Source organism: Emys orbicularis, chromosome 3, assembly GCF_028017835.1.
Source record: "Emys orbicularis isolate rEmyOrb1 chromosome 3, rEmyOrb1.hap1, whole genome shotgun sequence".
NCBI classification, from domain to species: domain Eukaryota; kingdom Metazoa; phylum Chordata; order Testudines; family Emydidae; genus Emys; species Emys orbicularis.
This window is the reverse complement of record NC_088685.1, coordinates 84246425-84273081: the sequence shown is the minus strand read 5'-3', so window position 1 is coordinate 84273081 and position 26657 is coordinate 84246425. Positions and strand designations below refer to the sequence as shown.

The 26657-nt window shown below is 39.5% G+C and overlaps 1 protein-coding gene across 1 annotated transcript; it reads left to right on the top strand.

The window, feature by feature from the left end:
* Positions 1-70: 70 nt before the first annotated feature.
* On the top strand, positions 71-25708 carry RTN4IP1 (reticulon 4 interacting protein 1). Its single transcript, XM_065401728.1, has 9 exons — positions 71-371; positions 2548-2699; positions 3504-3572; positions 5879-6003; positions 8940-8988; positions 12049-12185; positions 14507-14690; positions 16762-16854; positions 25592-25708. The coding sequence occupies exons 1-9, from the start codon at positions 71-73 to the stop codon at positions 25706-25708; spliced, it is 1227 nt and encodes a 408-aa protein (XP_065257800.1).
* Positions 25709-26657: the final 949 nt, after the last annotated feature.

Here is a 26657-nt window from a genome sequence, read left to right as displayed (position 1 = left end):
TGTAATTATTTTTACACATCTAGAATAGTAGCTAGAGTCATTAAAGATCACACCTTATGCGTTGGCAATAATGTATTTAAAGATGCATCTGCTTAGTAGGAGAGCATACAGTGGCTTGCTTTTCAGTCAAGGTTCCATGGCAACTTGCCTTAGAAGAGGCAAAAGTTTAATCAAGCCCCGTCTATGTAGAAATATCAGCCTCTCCTGTCAGAGATATACAGTTATGGCATCGTGGATAATAGATAGATATGGGCGAAATGATGTGCTACGATTTACAAATAACATGACGTTCCCTGTAATACATTTTCCAAATGAAGTCATTATTAAAGTCCATGCTGCAAGTTTAAACCCTATAGATGTTAATATGAGAAGTAAGTGATTTATTTTGAGTAGGAATTATTATATTTTTGTGTATTTTAGTGTTGATTAAGTTCTTAACATAACATGGTTCATACTGTAAATATAATTTTATTATACCTGTATTATTCTTATTAAATTGTTGTTGTAAATAATAGTCCAAAATGTGCCTGTGGCTCCAATAATTTTTAAACAGGGCTGTTTGGAAAGATATTCCATGATTATTGTGGGAAAATACTCTTGCAAAACTTTTTTTCTGTTAAATTGTCAGGGGAGAGTGGTGAATTTTAGACTATAGTTCTGCATCTACCAAAGCAAAACTAGGCTGGGTTGTAGCCCAAGTAATACAAGCAGCTGGTTGCTGCCCTTCACAGACTTAAAACTCATGATCAGAATGAGAATCAACTTGCAACCCAATTTTAAAGTGTTTTTCTTCTTCTGTTAGTTTGGTTCCTATTATGCAAGGGCCCAGGCCTGCACTGTGCTGAGTTCCTCTTGCAAAACACTGAGCTTCCTCAACTCCCATGACAGTTGGCACATAGAATTAATTCCCAAAAATGTTTATTTCTCATCTTTGTCCTAACTTCCTGTTGCATAGGTGCCTCAGTGGCTACTTTTATTGGACCAACTTCTGTTTGTGAGAGAGACAAGCTTTCGACCTTACACAGCTCTTTTTCAGGTCTGCTGTCCACTGAATTCAAGGCTTTGGCCAATCAGTACATTTAACTGATTGATCATTGCCATTTGATGTTTTTCTAGTCAGACAATTTTTCTCAATAGCAGGCTCAGAAATCTTAACAAAAACTTAAAATAACAGAAAATCTTATATTTCACTGTTTATTCACAGCAAGATGTGATCTTGCATTTCAAATTTTGATATTGGCCTTAGATGAAAATTGAAAGAACTTTCTATTTTTTTAAACAACTGAGCTTAAAATTTCAATGATAAAGCAATTACCGTATATACTCGTTTATTAGCACGTTCGTTTATAAGCTGACCCCCCCCCCCAAAAAAGGATAGGTAAAAATAGCAAAAACTGTATGACGCTTTCATAGGCCGACCCTATATTTCAGGGGTTGGAAAACTTTGGCTCCCGGCTCGTCAGGGTAAGCCGCTGGCAGGTTGGGACGTTTTGTTTACTTGGAGCGTCTGCAGGCGTGAAGCCCCTCAGCTCCCTGTGGCCGTGGTTCGCGGTTCCCAGCCAATGGGAGCTGCGGGTAGTGGCGCACCACTTCCCGCAGCTCCCATTGGCTGGGAATGGCGAGCCGTGGCCACAGGGAGCCGAGGGACTCCATGCCTGCAGACGCTCCAGGTAAACAAAACGACAATGTATTAGATATTCAATTCAATGATTCCATAGAGTTTAAAATCATCAAATTTTGGTGTAGACCTGTTTATAAGCCGACCCCTGCTGTTTGATGCATCACATTTTTACCAAAAATATGTGGCTTATGAATGAGTATATATGGTACTTGCAATTTAACGCTCTTAAAAAGCCCTGATCCTGCAATGAGCTCCATCTTAGCAGACTCCTGAGCCTACACAGAATTCTGGATGGATCAGGGATCTGCCTGCACGAAGCTCCTTGTGAGACTGAGGCCTTAGTTTGTATTCTGGGGCCAAAACTACTCAAAACATTGCAGGTTGTTTGTTATAGGATTGTTTGTCCAATCATGCAACCCATACTCATCTGAGGAGGCCTACTGAAGCCAGTGGGATCATTTGTGGGATTAATGATTGCAGAATTGGCCCTGTCAATGCTCATGTACCTATCAAAAATAAATTAGACATCTTTGAGATAGTTGTCACACATGAAATGATTAATTGTTCTTATCGTGAAATAACAAATGTCTGTCAGTGTGATGTCTAATATCATGTTATAAGTAGCTAGCTGGTTTTATGATATTTAATATTTTTTATATGTATTGTGCACCAAACGGGACATAAGAAGAAATATTGCAAGACTTGTTGATACTTAGTTGTATAAGCTTTTTTAAAACATAAAATAATACTGTTCTGCTTGGTTCTAGTTCTTTAGAGATAACATTTTCAGAACTATAAAAAATCAAATTTCAGGGGTGTAAAGTTGCATTATGCACAGACTATAAACCTTGCTCACTGGTCCAATTTGTGCAGTTCTATAAAAATAATCATTGATATTTCCTTCTCTGTTAAACCATGTTTTATAGATGGTTATGGAGTAGCTGCTTTAAATATGAAACGTGATCCACTGAAATTGAAAAGCACCGGGAGTGAATTTCCTCTAACACTTGGTCGAGATGTATCTGGTGTAATTATGGAATGTGGGCTAAATGTGTCCTATTTCAAACCTGGAGATGAGGTGATGTAATTTGTCTCATTTTTCTAACTTTATGTATGTTGAAAATGTAATATGAAGTCAATTTTTTTCTTTTTCTTTGCAAATAACTATTTTTTCTTGCCTACCTGCAGCCTACATAAAAACTGGGTTGCAGTAACTTTTTTTGAACTTTTACTTGTTTTTTCCTGCAAAATATTCATATGGGCTAGTTACCCCATTCGTTTATATTTAGGGTCCATTGAATTTGCATATGTTAAAATCCTGAGGTGGGGGTTTCTTATATTAAAAAAACAAAACACCTGAAGCTGCTTCATCTTGATTGAAACTAGAATTTTAACAGGAAATTTCTCTTGAGTAAACCTTTATTACCTTATAATACCAAAAACTCTGACATAGTTGAAGAGCCAGCAAATTTCTGAGCCCCATACAAATCCTTATAAGACTTGCTTTTAACTTTTTTCAGTTTTACTGGAGGAATGTTTTTCTCTCTCAGGTATTGTACCAGCTCATGGCCTTCCAGTAAGATATGAACTGTTTAATGTAATCTGCTTTCTCCAAAAGTTTATATTATACACAGTACAATCCATCTTAGTTATATGGCCCATCCATGCTTCTATTAATCATTCTTCTGTAGTTTGTTTTAAGAGAGCAAATGAAATCTTTTTATAGTGAACTCAGATCTAGTGAAACTGATATTCTGTATAATTAATCTCTACTTATGCTACACTGAAGTTGTTCTGGAGGTTGGAAAATGACTTTTCTATGATATAGATACAATATTAAGAAAATAATAAAAGTTGAAATGTGTTTTCCCTTTGGTTTTAGGTATGGGCAGCAATTCCTCCCTGGAAACAAGGCACTATATCAGAGTTTGTTGTAGCTAGTGGAAATGAGGTAACCATACCAAAATTTCAATATAAAAACAAAAATTTCAGCAGACTCTGTTTCTTCCAAAATCTATGTAAATTGCTTTTTCACAGTTTTTAAATTTTATAGATTTTTAAAAAAAAAAATATATTTTTCTACTTATGTAGTCAAGATATTTTGAAACATGGAAAATTCAACAGCTGAGGTTTAGTATAGCTTGTTTAATTTGAAGCCTTGTGTAGTCCACTTGGTGGGTTGAGTTAAATCAGTGATTTAATTGTAATTTAAATTAGCAGGCAGGAAACCTTGATGTAAATAATAATTGATTTTAATCTTGTTTTATATTTATCTTTTTTAGTTATTTTCCTAAAGGAAGGTTGATTCTCACTGATTGGTAACCATTAAAACTTGTGGATTCACAACTAAACATAGACTTTATAGTAAATGTGGTTGTGACGGGTTCCCTCCGGGGTGCCACCTGGAGCTGGGGTACCACTGAGCCCCCCCCGACCCACCAGCCTGGGCTTCCTTTACACAGTATTGCTGTGACAAGCTCTCTCCAGTGAAAAACCAAGATGATGTCACTCCCCTACCTTATATAGCTTTTGAATATGGCGGGAACCCTTTGTTTCAAAGCTTGGTTCCCACGCCAGTCAGTGGAAAAATACTGATATACCAAGATGGAGTCCAGCAGCAGGTGACCTGGTCACATGTCCCAGTAGTGTCACAGCAGCCTTGACTCTGAGGCTGTCTGCAATGTCCTCAGGAATGCCCCCAAGTGGGAGATAAGCTTCTTCTAAGGCCTATTGTTTTCTCTAATGGCCCTTCCCCACCCAGCTTTTCAGAATGAAAGCATCTTGTCTAGTGAGGGTTCGCCAGGTGTAAACTCATTTGTAATACAGATACATAGTCAATATTCCTAACCTCAGATACAAAAGTGATACATACATAAAAATAGGATAATCATATCAGGAAATCATCATCTTTTCAATGATATCTCACATGACTTATCTTGCATAAAATACATCATAATTATGCCATAATCATATCATATATATCATAATAGCTCTATGAAGAATATGGGGTGCAGTGTCAGTGGTACTATTTTTTGTTACACATTAGGAGAATAAACTATACACATGTATGTTATGCTATATATTTGTTTAAATTGTATTCAGATTCTAAATTTTACATTTTATTTTAGCAAATGTGAATGATACATTTCTTATTTAGTACATGATTCATCTTTTACTTATGATTTGTGTCAAGCTCTATTTGCATGGAAACTAGTCTAGTTAAAAATGCACAAAATCAGCATTAATTTTTTTAGTAGTTAAATAAAACTACCTTATATATGCTGAATACATAAGAAAAAAAGTTAATTTCAAATGCAGAACATGTTTTAATAAACTGATTTATTAAACAAAGTTGTTAGTGAATTGAATGGATTGTTTCTGGTCACCATGTCCTTCAAGATTCTAGAACTAGAAGATCTCATCCTCTCACACTTAGCTTTTATTCATAGATTGGAAGAGGAAAACAAGTTTTCCCACTGTTTTCAGCTCCCAGCTGTTTTCTTAACTTTGAATGAATTAGCCATTGTACTGAACTAGTTCAGTAAACTGAAATTAAGAAAATATTCTCTCAGCACCTGCAGTCAATGCTCTTGCTGTCAAAAGCTGGGTTAGTAGCTTAGCAAACTCTAGTTCAGCGGTTCTCAAACTGTGGGTTGGGACCCCAAAGTGGGTCGTGACCCCGTTTTAATGGCATCGCCAGGGCTGGTGTTAGACTTGCTGGGGCCCGGGGCCAAAGCCAAAACCCGAGCCCCACTGCCCGGGGCCAAAGCTGAAGCCTGCGGGTGTGAGCCCTGGGTGGCAGGGCTCAGGTTACAGGCCCCAGCCTGGTGCTGAAGCCCTTGGGCTTTGGTTTTGGCCCCCCCACCTGGGGTGGGAGGCCTCGGGCTTCAGTCCCCGCTCCTGGTGTTGGATAGTAATTTTTTTTGTCAGAAGGGGGTCGTGGTGCAATAAAGTTTGAGAACCCCTGCTCTAATTCCAGGTTCTTAGCCAGTGACTTCCTCCAGTTCAGTAGTATGACTCTCTTTAAAAGTTTTGCAGCAAACATTTACTGCTTAATATTATTTTTTATTTAATTTAAGTGATTTTAATAGATTATAGAGGTGGTTTATTTTTTTAAATGAAAAATGTATTTAACGTAAATCAAATATGATTTTTTTAAATTGAAATCAATATTAAAAACTTTATTTTTTATCAACCCTGGTAGTCCACAAATATATTATTCATTGTGATTTAGACATGACTAATCTTCTACTTTAGATCTCTCACAAGCCCAAGTGTCTCAGTCACATGGAAGCTGCCTCCTTACCATATGTCGGTCTAACAGCATGGTCTGCAGTGAACCAAATTGGGGGACTGAACCAAGATAATTGCAGTGGGAAACGGTAAGTAACTGGTCCTGGTGCTAATATGTTTGCATTAACTTTTGTGTGTTTATTTTTTGTATAGAGAGCTAACTGAATTTAATTTTTTAAGATAGGTAAAATAAAAAAATGAATGTGCAGAGTCATTCCTATATGCACAAAATGGTAAAGCCTTTGAATTTGCACTAGTATGGTAAAGATACAGAGATGACATAATGGCTGAAAGTTTACTTTCTTAATTCAGGGCCTGAACTGCTAACCTTTATTCTGACAAATAGTCCTATTAATTTCAGTGGGGCTGTTTGCTTAAATAAAGCTTGTAGAATCAGGCCCTCAATTATTTTGATGGGGTCAGAGGTCTTCTCACCTCAGCTTCCTTCTAAACAGAAGAAAAATCCAACTTGGTCCTGATCTTATAAACACTTACACATGTTCTTAACTCTGCTTATGTGAGTAGTTCATTAAAGTCAATGGGACTACTCACATGAATAAAATTAAGAATGTGCATAAATGTTTGCAAGATCTTGACCTTATACTTTCTGACCTCCTGTAAAGGACATTGGATTTAATGAAAATCTTTCATCTACATCTTTGGGAGATACTGAAGTAACTGGCTGTTGTGTGCCATGGTAAATTTCATTATGAAAATATCAGGAAAATGTTTGTTCTAAAGGTCAACTATATTCTGAGAAAATAAATTATTCTTTGAAATTGCTTCTGCTCTTAAAACTATTGGTATTACCCTGTAGTAAACAGTAGAACTTTACACTTATCTCCCTCTTTATTTTTTAAATATTTTAGATCATTTTTCATTTTGGTTAATTTGTTGCATGTAAATGGGATTAATATCATTTAATGAGGTGCCTTTGGGTTTAAAAAAAATTAAAAATGCCCTACCTAGGTTACAAAACTTACCTAAAAGTGAAAGCGCTTTTTAAAAAACTTTTATTTATACTGTTTCTTTACTTTTTGCATTTGCTTCAGCTTAAACAATGAAAAAAAACTAGTGAGTTTTACTTTCACATTCTCAGTCACTATTTACATGTTCTGTTGTTGCTAATAATTACCCATATGCGCTTATAGATTGCTTTATAAATAGTGTAAATAGTTTCCAGTGTATAACATTTGGGTTGCAAACAGGCTGTGGTCAGCCCTTGGGTTGGGGGAATGAAAAAGTTTTTTGACTGCTGGTTTTGTTTCTGGAAATTTACTTAGTTGTACCATGCACAAAGAAGACCCATGTATCCTGGAGGCTTTTAGAATAAAAAGATAACCCTCACCAAAGCTGTTCCAAACTTCCACTGAAATATTTTACTTAGGTCACTCTTCAAAAGATGAATTTTCAACTCTTTAGCTATAGCTTTCTCCAAAAAGTTAGTGAGAAAATCGCAAATTTTAAGTTACGAAGAAAATTGGCAAGGTGTTTGGCAAAAGTATGTGCCTTTTTTTTTTTTTTTTAAACCAAAATGTTGAATCCAACATCCAGACGGTATACTTCGATCTTGAATTGCAAAAGCAATTTCCTTCATCCCCAGCATAGTGAGAGGATTTAAATCAGAAACATCCTTTGCTTGAAGATACTGAAACTTCAATGAAACCACCATGGGGTATCAGATATCTCAGAACTTCAGTCTTTTGAACAAAATAGTCACTAAAATTCTGACTTGAATATTCCTGCACTGGTCAGCAGATGGTTTAAAATTTACAATTCCATTTATAGGCTTCAAGTAACACTTTCTTATAAGTCTATGTATTAAAGATTTAATAGAAAGTATCTAGATGAAGTTTGTAAAACACCACGATTAGAGTGCTGTACTGAGGTCTTGTATCACTAAGACTAGATTATTTTAACAAAATATTCTGCAGTGTGTTTAGTAATATACTATGAGGTATTTATTACACGCAAGTAAAGTGAATGTACACTTGTCAAAATAAATGCAAAACGTGTTTTATGATGCAATAGCTCTGATCTTTATCTTATTTGCTCATTCTCAACATTTGGTATTCTGTAATCTCTTCCAATTATAAATGAAAATTAGCAGAGTTCTGCTCAATTTACAGTAGAATTTCTAGAAAAGAAATGTATTTTGGTTTAGTTCAGCCTCAAAATTACTTTTGCCTAGTCTACTTCATGACATGTTTCTGTTAGCTATAGAGTTTAATAATGTGACTTACATTCCATGAGTTCTAAAATGTCCCAATACTGTAAATACCACCACTTTAAACAAATATTTTCTCTTAGGTTTACATTCACAATTGATTTTTCTGTTAAGGAAATATCGCAACACAAAACCAATGAAAATTTGGTGCATAAAGTATGGGTCTAAGCTTATGAAGTGCTAACCTTCTTTAGTTCTTTTGGGGAGAAAGGGTGGAAATAGTGCTTCCTTTAAGTTGTCTTTGGATGAAAATATTATTGGCCTACAGTTCCACTTCTGGATTAGTGGAAAACTCAAATGAACAAGGCAAAGAGCTGCCTTGCTGTACTGGAAGATAGTGTTATTGTCATAGAAGCGTAAGTTGACAGCGTTACCTCACATTTTTAGTCATCTGAAAGGTTAACTGTCCAAAGGACCAATTTTGAAAGAGAAACAGAGCTGTTAATTTCACAAAGCCTGGTATCTGAGACTGTAAGAGACATTGAAGTAGAATGTTATTAAAATTTTGCACTTTTTTTAAAGCTGACATGTTGGCACCTCCTCTAAAATATAACCCTAGGTATTTGTTGTGATTGCTGCAATGCTGTATTCATCAGACCTTTGTCTTAGCTGCCGCTTCTCTCCTACATTCATGTTCATCTCCCTGTTGTAATCCTCCCCCTCATGTAAATAGGATCACCAAGGAATCTTTGTGTATATTGGGTATTTCATTAGTTTAATTCACGTGGATTCTTACATGGTGGAATTGTCTTGCTATGCAGTTAGGTTTTTTCAATTGGAATTGCTCTTGTTTTACAGAATATTAATTTTCGGCGCTTCAGGTGGAGTTGGTACCTTTGCTATCCAGGTGATGTATTACAATAAGCCCAGTGTGAGTCTTTTATGAAAGTACTCTATGATCAAGGTTTAAGGGAAAGGAGGTGGGGGCTGTTGGTGGTGAATTAGCAAGCTACTGAATGATCTCAGTGCAAGCCCAAAGGTAAGAGAGTTTAAAAATAGTTTGAGATTTATCATTTCCATCTACTTTGTTATTATCTTAGCCTAAGTTAGGAAGGAGTAGGCTTTAGGGGCAGAGAGGTTATGGGTGTAGGAAGTGAATGATTACACTTCAAGGCTTTAGTTACTGGGAAGGAGACTCCAATTTCCATGTGACTTGAAATCTGTTATATGTTTTGATTAGATTTCCTGCCTCCCTCACCCCTAAGTGGAATAAACTGGTATAAATTGATAATGATTTCAACAAACTGCTTTGTTTTCTGATGTAAATTCTCCTTAATGTGTTAATGTTTTTATGTGCATCAAATATAGTGTAGTGGCTTAGAATGCAATTTCCCCTCCCCACTTTTTTAATCTCAATTAAAAGGAGGAGGTGTTTTTTAATGAGCTATTCATCTTGAAACTTGTTCTTAGTACATTTGCATTAAATTTGGGGCTTTTGATTGAAAGCAATGTCCCATTACACTCAAGCATCTTTGTCTTCAGAGTATAAACAAGTACATTTTAGATGATTGCACCACTAAGTGGGTTTTTTTCAGATTTCAAAGTTGTAAATAAGTGGAGATATATCTATCTCATAGAACTGGAAGGGACCTCGAAAGGTCATTGAGTCGAGTCCAGTCCAGTCCCCTGCCTTCACCAAGTACCAATTTTGCCCCAGATCCCTAAATGGCCCCCTCAAGGATTGAACTCACAACCCTGGGTTTAGCAGGCCAATGCTCAAACCACTGAGCTATTCCTCCCCCCCATGTAATAGTCTTTAGAAGAGCATGGGAGAGTTTTCAGTGGTACGCTATCTGCCTGAGCCTTGATAAAGCAGGTTGCTAAATGAGTTCAGTAAGAAAGGTTGAGCCTGCCACTGAGTAGTTGTGATCGCTACCTGTCATCATGCAGAATAATTCATTCCTGTGTTAGGTTTATGGTTGGCAAATATCAAAGAAGATATTGCAGTGAAGAGTGAGAATAATGTATACAATAGAGGGTAAATTAAATAATTAGCAAAATTCCTTTCTGTTTGAGCAGCTTTGCAGACTATAAACTAACCAGCCACCCTCCCTATGATAAATTAGTGATAGTTTTGCTCTTTGAAGTTTGCAGATAGCCGGATTATTGTTTCTAGTGAGCTGATTTACAACCAAATAGTGTCTTTACACTAGATTTGATACTTTTTTTTAATACCTAGGGTACACTATAACCATATATATCTATTTACGCATATTTATATATAGATTATATAGCTTAGTACTTTCAGATTCTTATTAATTGTACATTCTTAGTATGTTAGAAAATGGTGAATGATATATTGCTTATTTACTAGATAATTAACTTTTTGCTCATGACTTGTGACAAGCTGCATTAGGATGGTAACTGGAATTTAATTAAACACACAAAATAGCATACAAATCTTATTTTTATTAATGAAACAAGTATTGAATAGAGTTTATGACCTTTTCTGATATATATTTACATAGCTTGAGCTCAAAAGTTAGATGTTTTTTCCCCTGATGCTTTTTTTTATCTAGAAAAAGAGCCTTTAACTTAAAGTTTTTGATAGAGGCTAAAGGATTTGGCATAGTTGTTTTTTTATTTAAATGTTTTAAGAGATCATAATTTTACGTAACATAAACATAACATAACGTATTTTGTATTAAATTCAGATTTCATTTTAAACAGGTTTATTTTTAAAAAGAAAAACGTATTATAATTTAAATAAGAAAATAAAATTATATTTGAATTAAAAAATCTGATTAAAAAATCATTATTTTTTATCTACCTTGATGGAAGGTGGTTTGCACTTTGTATATTAGCAGCCAAGTGCATACTTAGGTAGTCAGCAGCATCTGAAGAATTAACTGTCCAAATGGCCAACTTTGAAAGGCACACAGCATTTTACTTAAGGTAGCTTGGTATCTGAGATCTGTAAGAGGCATCAAAGTAGAAAATTATTATAACTGCATGTCCTAAACACTGTTTATGGCAGGGGTGGGCAAACTACGGCCCAGGGGCCGCATCCGGCCCTCCAGACGTTTTAATCCGGACCTCGAGCTCTCGCTGGGGAGTGGGGTCTGGGGCTTGCCCCACTCTGGCACTCCAGCCAGTGAGTGGGGTAGGAGGCTTGCCCCACTCCATGCCGCTCCCAGAAGCAGTGGCATGTCCCCGCTCTGGCTCCTACGAGTAGAGGCAGCCGGAGGCTCCACACGCTGCCCCCACCCCAAGCGCCGCCGCAGCTCCCATTGCCCGGGAACTGTGGCCAGTGGGAGCTGCAGGGGCAGCGCCTGCAGACAGGGCAGCCCACAGAGCTGCCTGGCCGTGCCTCCGCGTAGGAGCCGGAGTGGGGACATGCCACTGCTTCTGGGAGCTGCTTGAGGTAAGTACCGCCCAGAGCCTGCACCCCTGATGCACTGTGCCCCTGCCCCAGCCCTGAACCCCCTCCTGCCCTCCGAACTCCTTGGTCCCAGCCCAGAGCACCCTCCTGCACCCCAAACCCCTCAGCCCCACCCCAGAGACCACCCTCAGCCAGAGCCCCAACCCTATGCCCCAGCCCGGAGCCCCCTCCTGCACCCTGAACTCTTCATTTCTGCCCCCTCTGAGCACGCACCCCCAGCTGGAGCCATCACCTCCTCCCGCACCCCAACCCCCAATTTCATGAGCATTCATGGCCCATCATACAATTTCCATACGCAGATGTGGCCCTCAGGCCAAAAAGTTTGCCCATCCCTGTTTTATGGAGTTGTGTGTTAAAGAGTTGCCCTACACAGTAACACAGTGCATCTGCTGTGCTCCCTCTCTATTGCAGATGTTTATTTGGATTATGTTGATAATGAGATGTTGGTCTTCTGAGGTATTTTCACTATTTAAATAATTTTTAAACCTTAGAATTTTTTATGTTTTTTTTCTTTTTTTAATATAGCTAATGAAAGCTTGGGGTGGTCATGTGACAGCAGTTTGTTCTCAGGATGCCAGTACCCTGGTGAAAAAGCTTGGAGCAGATGATGTGATTGATTACAAATCTGGAGATGTAGCAGAGCAACTGAAAATGTTACCATTGTATGTACTAAAGCAGTTAAATATTTATATAGTACAGTAGGGGCATAGGCAGCAAGCAGACTCCCTTGCATATACCTTTTGGGTTGCTCGAATCCAAAATTAGTCTGGCAGACTCCCTGCCTCTGGGGTTTTGAGCCTTCCTGTTTGCAAAGCCTTACTTTCTAAAGCAAGCTCTCTGCCTCCCCCCCCCTTTGAATGTGGCTGTGAAATGAGTATCATAAATACAGACTGCTCTGCAGTATTAAGTCAGAAAAAATAGGTTAAGTCAATGGGGAAGAGTTCACTCATTAAACACATTTCTATAATGATAATGATTTCCACAACTGTATCAGCTTCCCTCCAAGGATCTCAAAACACTTACAAACATTAATGAAAGACAAGGTGGATGAGGTAATATCTTTTACTGGACCAACTTCTGTTGGTGAGAGAGACGAGCTTTCAAGCTACACAGAGCTCTGCTTCAGACTTAACTGCTTCGTGCCTCAGTTTCCCTTTCTGTAAAATGAACTGTTGGTGTTGGCATACCTCACACAGGATTTGCAAAGCTTAATTCGGTAATGTTTGCAGTGCTGCTGAAGCAGGCCTGAAGAAGAGCTCTAGGCTCGAAAGCTTGTCTTTCTTACCAACCAAAGTTGCTCCAATAAAAGATATTACCTCACCCACTTTGTCTCTCTAATATCTTGAGACCAACACAGCTATAACAACATTGGAAACATTAATGAATTAAGCTTTACAAGTTTGTGTGAGGTAAGTAAGCACTAATAGTTCATTTTACAGAAAGGGAAACTGAGGCATGGAGCAGTTACGTGTTAAAGTCTGATAGCAAGTGTGCAGCAGAGCTGGGAATAGATTGAGCTTTTCTGGAAGCCTAGTCCAGCTGTCTCAGATAAATAACAAATGTTTCAAGATAAATACATTTTTGTTTAAAATGTATTGTTTAGAGTTTTCCTTGAAATTAGTTGTTTGTTAGGAATTCCCACCTTAAGGATTTTTTGCTTGTTTTTTCTTAAAGAATTATTCAAATATAAATTGTGATAATTATATTTGAATCTAAATAGTTTGAATTTCAAACTTTCAAGCAAATATTGCTTGGGAGAAGAATGTGAAGCTCTAGAATATCTTGAAACTATCGTAAGGTGGGTCTACACTTGCAGCAGTATGTAAAGTACAGACACAGCACGCCCAGCTAGCACGGGTATAAATAGCATAGGTGAGTAGAGTGTCCTACACATCTGAACCCTACATGCACAAGCAGTCTTTCCCCTGTCTACACTGCTATTTTTAGCACTGTAGTGTCCTGCTGTCTCCCCATTGTGGGAGGCTTTTCCCGCAGTGAAATGCTCCAGCAGCTCCCCTGCCTCTCCCCTGACAAAGCCTTTTCCTCACTGCAGTGAAAGGCCCCAGCGGAGGGGAGCGCTGGAGCCTTTCCCTGCTGCCTCCCTGCTGTCAGAGCCTTTGAGGACTACATATAGCTGCACAAACCAGTGAGTGTGGACACAGCTTGCCTTTCACATACCCTATATGTTGCTGCATGTGTAGGCCAATGTAACAAAGTCATAGTGACTCTAAACAATTAGGGTGGTGTTCAGTTTAGCTACAGTGAGATTGTTAGTTGGCCCTGAGATGGTTGTATCCTATCTTTAGTGAATGACCAGTAACATATAGGTACAATCTCTGTGTACAGTGGGGCTGGGTTATAATTGTCAAAGTCAGACTCAGGACTCACAATTTGTCAGACCACTCTGTTTATTAGCAAAAGCGCTCTGCTAATACACCCAGATAATGTGAGTGCCATGCAAGGCCCAAACTATCTTATTTATTCAGATAAAAAGGGCACGAACTTAACAAGATGACAGAGGGAGCAGAACTGATAAGTTTACCTGGGGCTAGACACACACATTTTATTTCCTTATTAACTCTTACCGATCTCCTGATAATGTCTCACCATCAGCTTAAGTGGACCCATTGTTCAATACCTTAATGTTTCTCTTCCTGTCAACTTTGGCTCAACATTCCTCATTCCTGCTTAAAGGAACATACAGCATTTCTTTAATCCATTCTACTTTTACAATATAATTCATTCTACTTTCACATAGTGAACTAGGATTTAGTTGAAAGTCTGGGTCTTCCATGCTACATTCCTGTGCACAGATTGTTTCAATGCCTTGCATCTGTAAATGGACATTTCAGCTATAGTCAATCTCTGCTTAGAATCACCTTTTCTCTCAAATAAACAAGTTAATTACAAGACTGTTGGCCTGTTTCTGTATTTTTTCAGTGCAACACCGTGCTTTCCAAACACATTTTTTCCCTGTTTCCAGGTTTGATTTCATCCTAGATAATGTTGGTGGATCCACTGAAAAATGGTCTCTAGATTTCCTCAAGAAATGGTCAGGAGCCACATATGTTACTTTGGTAACACCCTTTCTACTGAATGTGGACAGGCTTGGAGTAGCTGATGGCATGCTACAAACAGGAGTGACGATTGGAACCAAAGCTGTAAAGGTACAGTAACAAAATGGATGCTTTAACTCTATGTAATAAGGAGTTTGGATGCAGTTAGTCTCCTGGTACATGTTTTGGGTTTTTTTGCCTCATTCCTGTGTGCTTAGTTAGGCATGCTCATACTCTCCCAACTGTTTTTTTTCCTTTCCTCCACATACAGGGTTGGTGATAGTTGAGTGAGAACTGATATCTGTCTGGCTGATGTGGGAGTGTTTTGGGTGCCTCTGAGTTAAGATTTTTCATTCTACTTTTTTCATAGTAAGTCCTGTTGGTATGTCTACAGTAAATGCAACAGATGAAATCCTGGCCCCATTGAAGTCAGTGGGAGTTTTGCTATTGACTTCATTGCGGTCAGGATTTCACCCAACACATTGTTTGCTCCAGTGATGTGCCATCTTCATCCCTAAAGGAGAGAATTCCCACAGGACAGCTAAGAAACACTTTTTCTTTTCCTTTTTCCTCTCTTCCGACTCGTGTTTCTGGGTGGTGATATTGTTACCCTAATTTTTCTGTCTTCACTTTTTAAATAATTTCTTTCTGTCTGAAACAGACAGGTGAACTCTTTATTTTTTTTAAAGGCTTGTTTTTTCCCTGAACAGGCAATTATTGCTCTCCAAAGGAGTGCTGTTTCAGCAGTTGCTGTGGCTGCATATTCGAATGAGACCCCAAGTCTAATACTGACACTTCAAAAGGGAGGCCTCCTGTACATAATGAAGTGAAGTACGAGCCTGGAAAGAAGGCTGTACTCATTGCTCAGTGCAGCTTTCTGCATGTTTGCGTGAGAGGCATTTTGTGTTATGTATCACGTTTCAATTGGATTTGAAAAATCCAGGCCCTGATTCTGTTCTCAAACCAGATTTCCGTCATTGGAGTTACTCCTGACTTGTATGACTTGAATGTGAGATCTTCCTGAAATTTTAATCAAAATCCCCTTTTTGATTCACCTCCTTCTCCTAGCAAAATTGGTAGGAGTAGGCCCCTGTTTGTCAGTGTCAGCCTTTAAAATGCAGCTATCTTCTGAAAAGCTACCTTGTACAAATGACACCACCTTTTCCAGCAGAACCTTTAGTTCTGTCTCTGCATGATGTATCCAAGAGTAAAAGCTGGCCTGCAGAATCTATATTACTGGCAATGAAGTTGAGCTAGAAAAAGCTGACTTTACTGTCAGAGCCCAGGTTGACCTTGTAGGGCTGCCTATATTTGTGTGTGTGTATAATATAGTTTCCTTTTTATGTATATTTAACATAATTTAGATATTTTAATGTATAATTTACTATACTTACTATACTATATAATATAATTAATTGAATAGCAGTGAATGACATTGGACTGACAGCTTCAAAGATGGAAGGTGGCTGGCTCTTCAAGGAGTGTGATGCGTAGCAGCGATGTTAGCTTTTTTCACATTGCTCCCCTAATGTGAATCAACCCTGCCTCTATGAGTGAGAGAGGGTACAAATAGCTCATTCTCTCTAGGTCTACTCAGTTCTTAGCCACTGATGCAACCACCAAGTGATAGTATGAGTATGCCTGTCTGCTGAGAGCTGGACTGAGACAAACAGCCCACTTCAAATAGGCCACCAACCAGTCATCAGGCAGAAATGATTTTCTGCCATCGCCACCCTGGGCTGGATTTGAACTGATTGCATACAGGTGAAAGGCTCTGAATCCCCAGCAGAATTCATTCTGTGTGTGTGTATGTGTGTGTGTGTGTGTGTGTGTATATATATATATATATATATATATATATATATATATATATAAAAGTGTGACTTTGCACAGTTTACATCTTGTATAAGAAACAGTCCTGCTTGTCTGGCTGTGAAGATAAGGCTTTTATCACAACTAGCCAACTCATGCAGTTGGACTCTGATCTTATTGTGATGGTGCAACATCCATGTGCATACATCTAGTCCATGTGCTTCTGTGACATTTAGACGCCAGAAAATATTTCCCACATTTTTCTTAAGATACCTTTCTAGGCTCTGACTCTCTTGTTTAAATGTACAGTTCACATTTTGAGTTTCTTTTGTAACTCTTTATGTGTGTTTGTGTGATCTGTCCATTTCAGCACCTCTGTAAAGGAATCCATTATCGATGGGCATTTTTCACACCGAGCGGCCAATCTTTGGATGAGATAGCAAAACTGGTTGAATCAGGAAAGGTATGTTAGAATCCGTAATTTAACCCACTGTATTATTGCTGAAATAAATGCTGCTTTGCCTTAAAAAGTGTATAATTCACAGTTAAGGAATAAAACGGGTCGGCAACCTACGGCACATGTGCCAAACACGGCACTCAAGCCGATTTTAAGTGGCACGCTGCCGAGGTCCCAGCCCCCAGCCCCACTCAGCCCCCCCGCCCACCGCTCTCCCGTGCGGGGGCAGGAGGCAGAAGCTTGGTCCTGTGGCAGCCAAGCTTCCCCCCTCCCCCGCTTCTTCCCCCAGTGTGGTGTTTTCCTGCCCCTCCTCCTCCCGCTCCCTCTCCCTGCGCCGATCAGCTGATCGCCCTTGTGAGGGGGAGGGGGACGAGTGGCAGCGTGCTCCATGCTCCGTAGAGGAGGCAGAGAAGAGGTAGGGACGGGACCGTGGGCCCCGCTCAGCCCGCTGCCAGAACAGAACCCCAGGCTGGAAGCGAGCTGAGCAGGCTGGCGGCGTAAGATCAGCATTTTAATTTAATTTTAAATGAAGCTTCTTAAACATTTTGAAAACCTTGTTTACTTTACATACAATAGTTTAGTTATATAATATAGACTTAGAGAGAGAGACTTTCTAAAAAACGTTAAAATGTATTATTGGCACGCGAAACCTTAAATTAAAGTGAATAAATGAAGACTCGGCACACCACTTCTGAAAGGTTGCCTACCCTTGGAATAAAACATTACAAACTGTTCAGTGAGAGGGTTAATTGTTGCTTTTCAACTTTTCCTTCTCACTTAGTTCTCGCCCAGTGTACAGAATGTAGACATTGGTGTTTCCTACTTTGTTAATAATAGGATTCTCCCCTCTTTTCAGACATAAAATGTATTGGGCTATAGGCAAAACGGGCTACTTTTGGCACTGGAAGTGATTGTTTAGCCTGAACTCTGACAATGAAAATGAAAAAAGGGTGCTAGGGTAGTAGGGACACTTGGTTGGTTCTTCAGTCAAAATGAACGTGACTGCTTCTTCTATCCATGTACCCAACCACCCCCAGACATGTACAGTGCTAGAATATTTAGGGTATTACCAGTCACAGCTGACATGCATTGACAGAGTGGTGTGGGGAATCTTGTATGTAATTATTTCTCTCTTTAGGAGTATAAAATTCAGTGATACTTTAACATAATTTCATCAAGCTCCATTGTCTTTTAAATTGTCAATTGTCATGAAGTTTTCCACAGTGGACTCAGAAAAGGGTCATGATGAGGAAGGTGTACTATTACTTTCCTAATTTTCCCAAGTTTAAGAGCTTGTTACAAGTTGTCCCCAAGAGAGGATGGGGAGGCTCCTCCTGACAGTGTAATTCATCTCCCCTCAATCCACACATGCTGGGAGATGAGGTGCTGTAAGAACTGGCCTTGCATCTCAGCACCTTTTGGGGACTCCCCCACAGTGGGGAAATCTCCAGCAGAGATGCTATGGACAGTTTCCTACTGCCTTTGTGCTGTTGAAGCAGAACAAGGAAGAGAACCTGCCCCTGTGCACTGTTGATTCTAGAACATGAATCTCCAGGCCATTTCACACTCCTGGGTCTAAAAGCTGGGTCCTTTTCTAGAAGTGTGTAGGTAATCAAATTATGTCCCCATTTGGATTTCCTTTCTCTCCACTATATATTTCCCCCTCCTCTTCCAGAAACTGGTATTTTTAGTTTTGTCCTTCTTTTTTCCCAATTCCTGAATGATCTTTGGGCCACTTCATTGCTGCTATTCACCTTTTTAGTGCTGTTGACCAGGCACACAGGATAACCTGCACTTCCTATTCTGCCCATATACCCAATATGCCACCTCTGAAGTACTGACCAGCCAGTGGAAAGTCCCAGGATTTGTCTTCACTTTAGAGTTAACTGAGGTGATTGTCACCCGGATATGAACACCCTGGTTAGCGTAGGCAGGCTCTGAGCAGCTGCCCTGCAAAGCGACATTTGAGTTGCTATGTCCACACTGCTGCTGCGCTCATCTGTGTATGTTCTAGGGCTTCTGGGGACATATCCCATGGTTCTCTGTGCTGCAATATGCTGAGCCACTATTCTTTCCTAGTGAATTGTGGGAGTATTTGTCTGTCCTTCTTGGCACATGGGGAATTGTGGGAAGGCATTGGAGGACTATCAGCCCGATTTGGGCTTTAGCCTACATCCCTAGATTGTTCAGTTAGCTTTGGATGAAGCAACCACTAAACTAAGGTCAGAGATTTTTGCGTGTGGAAGAAAGGGGGATTTCAGACAATACTTGGATAAGAGTCCATGTCGACTCTGCAGTGAAGAAGTACCTGCAGAGTCCATCCCTCTCCAGGCCAAGATCAGTTGGAAAGCTTGCCCGCACCCTGCCTAGCTTTGTATGTTTAGATGCTCTGTGTGGATATGTCTTGACTTTAATTAGCTTTTTGTGCTGGTTGGCTGGAACCCAGAGGTATTGATTTTTGAGAGATGTTGCAAAGACTTTCTGTTAAATAACCCATCTTTGTAGGGTTTTTTGTTTTGTTTTAAGAGAGAAAGAACTCTAGAGCTGCATTTAGCTGTGGCTGTGAATTCTGTTTTATTAAAACCCATCTGTTCCTCTCTTCTCAGATAGTATAGCTTGCTCACTATGTTCATGAAAATACTCAGTGCTTACATTAATATAATTTCCATGAGCAAAGCTAACACAAAATGTACACTCTTTACACAGGTGTTGGACTTTATTTGAATATTCAGATTCACATAAATCATGATTAGACCTGGAACCGTGTAAGCAGATACCAGACACTTACTCAAATGTGTTGCTCTCTCTCTTGGTTAGTCTGATGCAGCTGTGTATTCTGTGGTTAATCAGCACTGACTTTCAGGGATCTTGTCTTCTGGGGTGGGAAAATACATCTAGATTTACCAAAAATAGCTACAGCAGAATGGGTAAAGGTGGTGAACAAAACAGCTTCTGAACATGGGGTGGTGTTTTGTTTTCTCAGCCCTTGCCTCTAGGAGTGTGCAAACCACGGGGAGGGCAGAGTTCTCTAGTAAGGGGAGAACCTTGACAAAAGCAAACTCAGGTAGAGGGGAAGTATAAATAGGAGCTGCAGCTGCACAAACAGTTCTCCCTTCTTGTTTGTGTGGGATTTAGAACACCAGTCAAATTAAACTAACAATACAAGTGAGTAACACTGAAGAGTGTGTGACACAATAGAGAACAGCTTCCACTGCCTGCGACTAGACTAGAGAGTTCTACAAGAGAAGCTGTCCATTAGAGCCTTTCTCTGCATAGTCCAGTGTGTTTAACGTGGGGTAAATTAGCTGAATCCAGCCACTCTAACTTGTATTGAGGCGAGCCTGGCCTGGCAAACACAATACGCTTGGGCTGGCTCCAGTCTCTTGTTCCTCCTCATTGTGCTGGAAACGGCTCCAGCTGCTCCTGTTAGTGACGCACAGGCTGTATTTGGTCATTAAACCCCCAAAGATAACTGGATTCACTTGGACTTCGCTGTCAGAATTTTATTAATCACGTGTTACTCTGTCATAACTGCAATTAGACAGGAGCAGTATATTGTTTTAAGACACATAATATGTCTGTTTTAATTCTTTAAAAGATACCAGAAGAGCAGCTAGTGTATATGACGCAAAGACACCCTGTGAATTAGGTATTGTTACCATTTGACAGATGGAGAAACTAAGGCAGAGAGAGAGGTTTGTGACTTATCTAGGGTCTCATAAGAAGTCCTTGGTAAAGCTTTAAATAGAATCCAGAACTTCTTCCTCCCATTCCTGGGTCTTTACCACCAGAGCATGTGTGTTCATATTTGATCATTTTTCATTAGGCATTTCTGACGTTCCAGTTACTTTAAAATCAAGGCGAGAGAAGTCAGACTCTTCGATATATTTTTGTGCACATAATACTCATATTTTCTGGAGATTCTAAGCTTTCATTAAGAAGAAAAACCCTGTTTCTAGCCTTTGGGTTCCAAAGCTACCCTTGAATATGTGACACGAGTAATCACAGCAACTTCAAACAGTGCCTCCAAGAGGTGTGAACTTTCCTCCCCCATTAATCTCACTATGTTGTTAAATCTAGAGCCTATTGATGACACTTCTAATGTCAGCATTAACTATTTCATTGCATATCATTTCAGTGGTGAAATGGAGAAGGGGGTGGGAGTGAAGGCCATGGAAGGTGGGACTTGAGAGATGCAGCAGGGAAAGAAGTGCAGACATAAGAAAGGAGAGAAACAAAGGCATGGAAGAGGGAGAGAAACAGAAAGGTGATGGGGAAGGAAGAGAAACAAAAGGCAGAAATAGCGGTGTTCCTAAAGGTGAGCCTATTTTCTACTTAGTGACAATAAAGTACCAAACAAAAATGAAATTTTTAGTTGCAACATCAAAGCCAATTCAACTAATGATCTTTGTGCAAACTTCTCATTGACATCGGGGAGATTCACTGTGGATGCAGGGAGGGGAGTATTGAGTCCTACATTTATACCTTGGCTCATGAACCATAGTTACAAATGGAATTTGGCCCTTTCCACAGAACGAGTGCCCCTGATCTAGGTGGTACTATGCTTTCATGTCTCAAAATCACAGTGTGTTCTTCATTTCAACCCAAAATACATATTGTGTAAAGTTTGTGGATAAATATGCATATTTATATGCTGTGCATTGTTAGTAGTAAACATTTATATTCATGTTCAAAGGCCCTACTCAGGATCAGTGTGCTGGGTGCGGTAGAAACACAGAAAAGAACCAGTGCAATATCATTGCTTTTGAGTTATGGGGTTTGATTCTTCAGTTCTTGCTCCTAGGGAGTTTTACCTGAGTAAGGACTGCAGGATTTAGGCTCGTCTGTTCACTTCAGAACTGAAAGGGCCAGTGCATCTCTCTTATCAGAGAAATACAGACTGGCAAGGAAGGATTCAGATTGGCCAAAAGTTTGAAAATTATTACTACTGAGTGGACTCCTAATGCGGCGTTTCAGTCATAGCCTGTTGAGTTCAGAGCTGGGTTTGGTACATTTCAGACTCTTAACTAACATTAGCAAATAGGTTTCCTCTCTCTCTCTCCTCCCCCTTTTAAAACATGTAAGGAGCTCAGTGAAGAGCCCAGGGATCCATATCTATAATGTTCTGCGCATTGTTAAGAACGGAGAGCAAGAGAATATTCAAACTCAATCTGTTTTTTCAGATAAACAATTCTGTAGTGGTGGGTGTAATCCCTTCTCTCCCCACCCTTTAGTATTTAATCCTGTTTCCCTGAACAAGTAAGTGTCCACTGGCAGGGGGCTGATGTGTGGCTGTAAAAAGACAGTGTTTGCATTATCCAGTTAATCTCCACTTATTATCATGTATTCAGCAAGCAGGGACGCTCCCCCCAGCCCGCCTGCCTGTTCACAGGAAGAGATTTTATCTGAGTCAGTTGATTATAGTAAAGGCCAAATGACTCATTGTGCAGTGATATGGTCAGCCCTTTCAGGGGTATCCAGACAATGGACTAATCAGCAGGCCAGAGAAATTTTTTAATGCTTTAGATTGCCAGGATCATCAATTTAGTATTCATGTCTCTAGAGGGGTCAGTGTTTAACTCAGACCAGAGGTTTCTAACAATGGAGCATATGAGCTGTGAGCATTTGGTGGCAGTGATATACGCAGTGTTTTGCATTCTATCAGGTTGGGCTAGGGATTCCTCTGAATCCCCTAGAGCACTATTTTTAAAATGTGCTGTGAACTTAATGTAATATATTGAGAACCTAAGACATAGTGTTATAACCTGATACAAGTGATCACAAGTAGTTCAAAATGTATGTTGGGTCTATGGAGGGTAATAGTCTTTTTTGTTCTGAAATCTTTATATAACCAGTGTTGGTGTCTGGAATTATCCTTATTGTGCCTTTCCTTGTAAATGGCTCTTCTGTGCTTCCACCTGGGGATCATATCTGAGCTCCAACCTTTCCTGATCACTATTCTGATAGCCACAGGCCATGCTCACCCTGGGCTAATCAGTGGTTTTCTCCTGTGTACTGTGCGTTTCTGAACAGTCTACCTCTCTTTGTTTTAAACTGAAGTGAAGCTCAGCAAATAGATCTTGTTATTTTAATAACTTTTATAGGTCGTTCAGGTTCCTCAAGTCATGCTTTGTACAAACAAGTTAGTGAATTTTCCCTGCTCTTTCCCCCCCACTGCTGCTGCTGCTGAAGCAATGGAGGACAGTCAGTGCTGTTGATGCTACATTTCCCTTGCAAATAGTCACAGCCTTTGCTTGATCCACCCCAACAGTATAGCCAAAGACACTATTGCTTTACCTCCCTGTCCCTGATCACTAGGGCAGCACTGATTTTGACCAGCGTAGCAAAACCAAGTCAGAATTGCTCCAATTTTGGGTAGTAGTGAGTGCTATGCAGCATCTGACTGCCCCCTCTGCCATTTCTCCATCACACTGCAAAGAAAACACAGATTGTGTTGCTCCCCTTGTTCAGCCAGGTAAAACTTACACTCCAGTGTGTGGTATACAGTGTTGTAGCTGTGTCAGTCCCAGGATATTAGAGAGACAAGGAGCGTGAGGTAGTATCTTCTATTGGACCAACTTCTGGTGGTGAGACAGACAAGCTTTCGAGCTATACAGAGCCCAGACCTGAAGTAGCTCAAAAGCTTGTCTCTCACCAACAGAAGATATTACCTTACCCACCATGTCACTCCAGAGTGTGCATGCTTGATGCAGCTGGCGAATATATATTAGCAGAATGGCTTTAGGGGAGAATCAAATATACTAATTCTGATCCTTTCTTCCAAGTTTTCTTTAGTGTGGGAGCTTACATCTCAGTCATGCATGCTCTTCCACTTGGCACTGCTGATTTGACTTCTGAGTCAAAAATCATTGTGACTTCTTGAAGAGAGCAGGTGACTACTGTGGCATAATAGGTTGTTTTGATTACTAATGTCCTGGCTTTTTGTAGTCATACAAATCAAATAATAGAATATCAGGGTTAGAAGGGACCTCAGGAGGTCATCTAGTCCAACCTCCTGCTCAAAGCAGGACCAATCCCCGGACAGATTTTTATCCCAGTTCCCTAAATGGCCCCCCCAAGGATTGAGCTCACAACCATGGGTTTAGCAGGCCAAAGCTCAAACCATGGAGCTATCCCTCCCCCATTCTTTATTGCAGCATTTGGGCTTTGCTGTAGGGTGTTTAATATCAATAATATGAATTGAAAATATGCAGAGGAATGAGTGAAGGACCCTATAGGAGGACTTTCAGCTACTATATTGGGGCTGTGCAGCTGTTGGGGGAATATATTATGTGGTGAGTTTTCAAAACCTTGCTTGGGAAGTGCATATATGGAACCCTTCACTGGTAGATGTGCTATGCACTCATTTCCTGGGGTGTGTTTCTGAAAATGAACCTTTGCAGTTTGGTAAAATTGGGGGTGAGAGAGGGGGGCTGTTTGCTTAGAAGCCTGAAAAAGAGCCACTGCTTCTGAAATTTGCAAGCTGCTTGTCTTATTGCATTATGCCTTTGGCATTGAGATATTTGAATAGTATGGTAACGTGAGAGAATAATTATGAGTTTTTAAAGTATTCAGCTACAGAGATGGGGGGGGGGGGAGAAAATGAAGAGCAGCTTCTCCCCGAGGAGAGTTGTCATTATCAACGGGGTGTTATAAACGACAAGCATCTTTCTAGTATAATGTTTAGGGCTTTATTTAAATGCTGATCACTGCAACAGTTAGATGCAGAACCAGCTAATGTTAATCTTTCTTTCCATAAAGATGATAGAGGCCAGCCCAGTGCTGCAGGAATATTGCATCAAGGTGTGAGATCATCCTCTGGATAGTGTTCTTGTAGAGCTTGTTATCTTGGCCTCTGGGAAGAGGGCTCAATATGTGATGCCTTTTCTAGCACTCTTTTTGGCTGTCAATGAGAGATGTTTTCAGAAGAAGCTAATATTCCCCCTCCCTGGGTACAGATGGAATGTGACCATTAGCAAAAGCCAGGGGAGGAATATGTATAAATAAGAGTGAAGCAGTGCTGATTTCCACACTGTGATGGGGACAGCGACTGTGGTTGCTTCACCTTATTTGGAGATGATATGAAAACCGTGCATAGGATTACTTTGCAAAATTAATATGTCAAGATAGCTGTTAGATCAAGAAACAACTTGTACCATATAAATTATATATCAATTTTTAAAGGTATCTAGATGCCTAACTCCACTGGTTTAAAGGGGAATTAGGTACACCTTTTAAAAACTAGCACAAAGTGGCTTATGAGAACAAGTATGGGGCTTGTACTCTTAAGGCATTTTTAAAGGTGGGGGCCTAGTGAGATTTTCAAAAGCACCTAAGTCCCACTGACTCCAGTGGGAGTTAAGCACATAGATGCTTTCAAATATCCCCAAAGGTGCCTAAATACCTTTTAAAAATCTGGCCCTGTGGAACTTTGAACCTGGTGCGTGTAAGTTGAACATGAAATAAAAAATGTCAACAATGAAGAAAAGTGTGTAAAACACTTCTCTTCCTCCAAATATTAATGTATGGAACATAAGGTAGAATTAGTGTATCCATCTGCTTTCTCTGCGTCCTGCAGATGAGAGCTTTGAACAGTAGATGACTATATTAGTGTTCAAAGTTAGATGTCACTGTATTTTAGTTACTTATTACATATAACTTTGAAGTGCGGTAGGGGAGAAGCTGTTAGGATCATGCTCAGTCATTTGATCCCTGCCAAGTGATCTCTGTTTTTGTTTCATAGATCCATCCAGTTGTTGAGCAAGTCTTCTCTTTTTCTGAAGTTCCAAAGGCCTTTCTGAAGCTAGAAGGAGGACATGCACGTGGGAAAACAGTGATCAATGTAATTAATAAAAAATAACATCTACAGCCATTCTGTTTTGCTTGCAGTTTGTGCTCGCTGATGGATGGCATTTGAACATAGACTTGAAGGTGTAGTTCACTACCATTTCCTTGCAAGTTTCTCACAAATAGTGTCCTAAGGTTAAAATGCTTCTAAAAGTTTTATAGGCCATGAACCTCTAGATACTAAAAGTTAGTTTTTAAAAAGTTATTGAATATAAAATTCCTAATATAAAAAATTGGTTGAGTCCTTCCTACACCAGTTTTGTGGTTTGTTAAATTTATGAAACAGAGGAAACGCTAATGCCTTTTCTAGGTTGGCTAGATTATAGCCATGTGTGAAGAGGATTTGTAATTCTTCATGTGGACAGTAATACCTATCATCCTGATGCCAGTAGCTAAGTTGACAGCTCCATGGAGCAGTTTGTGCTGTATGCATGTTTTAAATAAGTATCAAAATGCCTTGTGAATGATGACTTTGCCCCAAAGGAAGCACTGGCTGTCCTGAGTTGCAAACAAGTGTTGAATTTCAATCTACTGTTTCTTGATCATCTGTATAGTAACAGCAACAGAAGTCATTAGTACAGACACAACTCTTCAGGGATCTTGTCTTTGTATGTGTTTACACAGCACCTAGCACAAAGCTGCTTAATGCTACTGCAATATTAAATAATAATTAGGGCTGTCAAGCAATTACAAAAAATAATCATGCTGTTAAATAGAATACCATTTATTTAAATATTTTTGCATGTTTTCTATATTTTCAAATACATTGTATTGTGTTGTAATTGAAATCAAAATGATCACTTTATATTTTGATTATAAATAGGTGAACTGAAATACTTTTTTTTAACAATGCAAATAAGTACTGTAGTGTAATCTCATCATGAAAGCTGAACTTACAAATGTAGAATTATGTACAAAAAATAACTTATTTTTGAATGCAATGTAAAACTTTAAAGCCTACA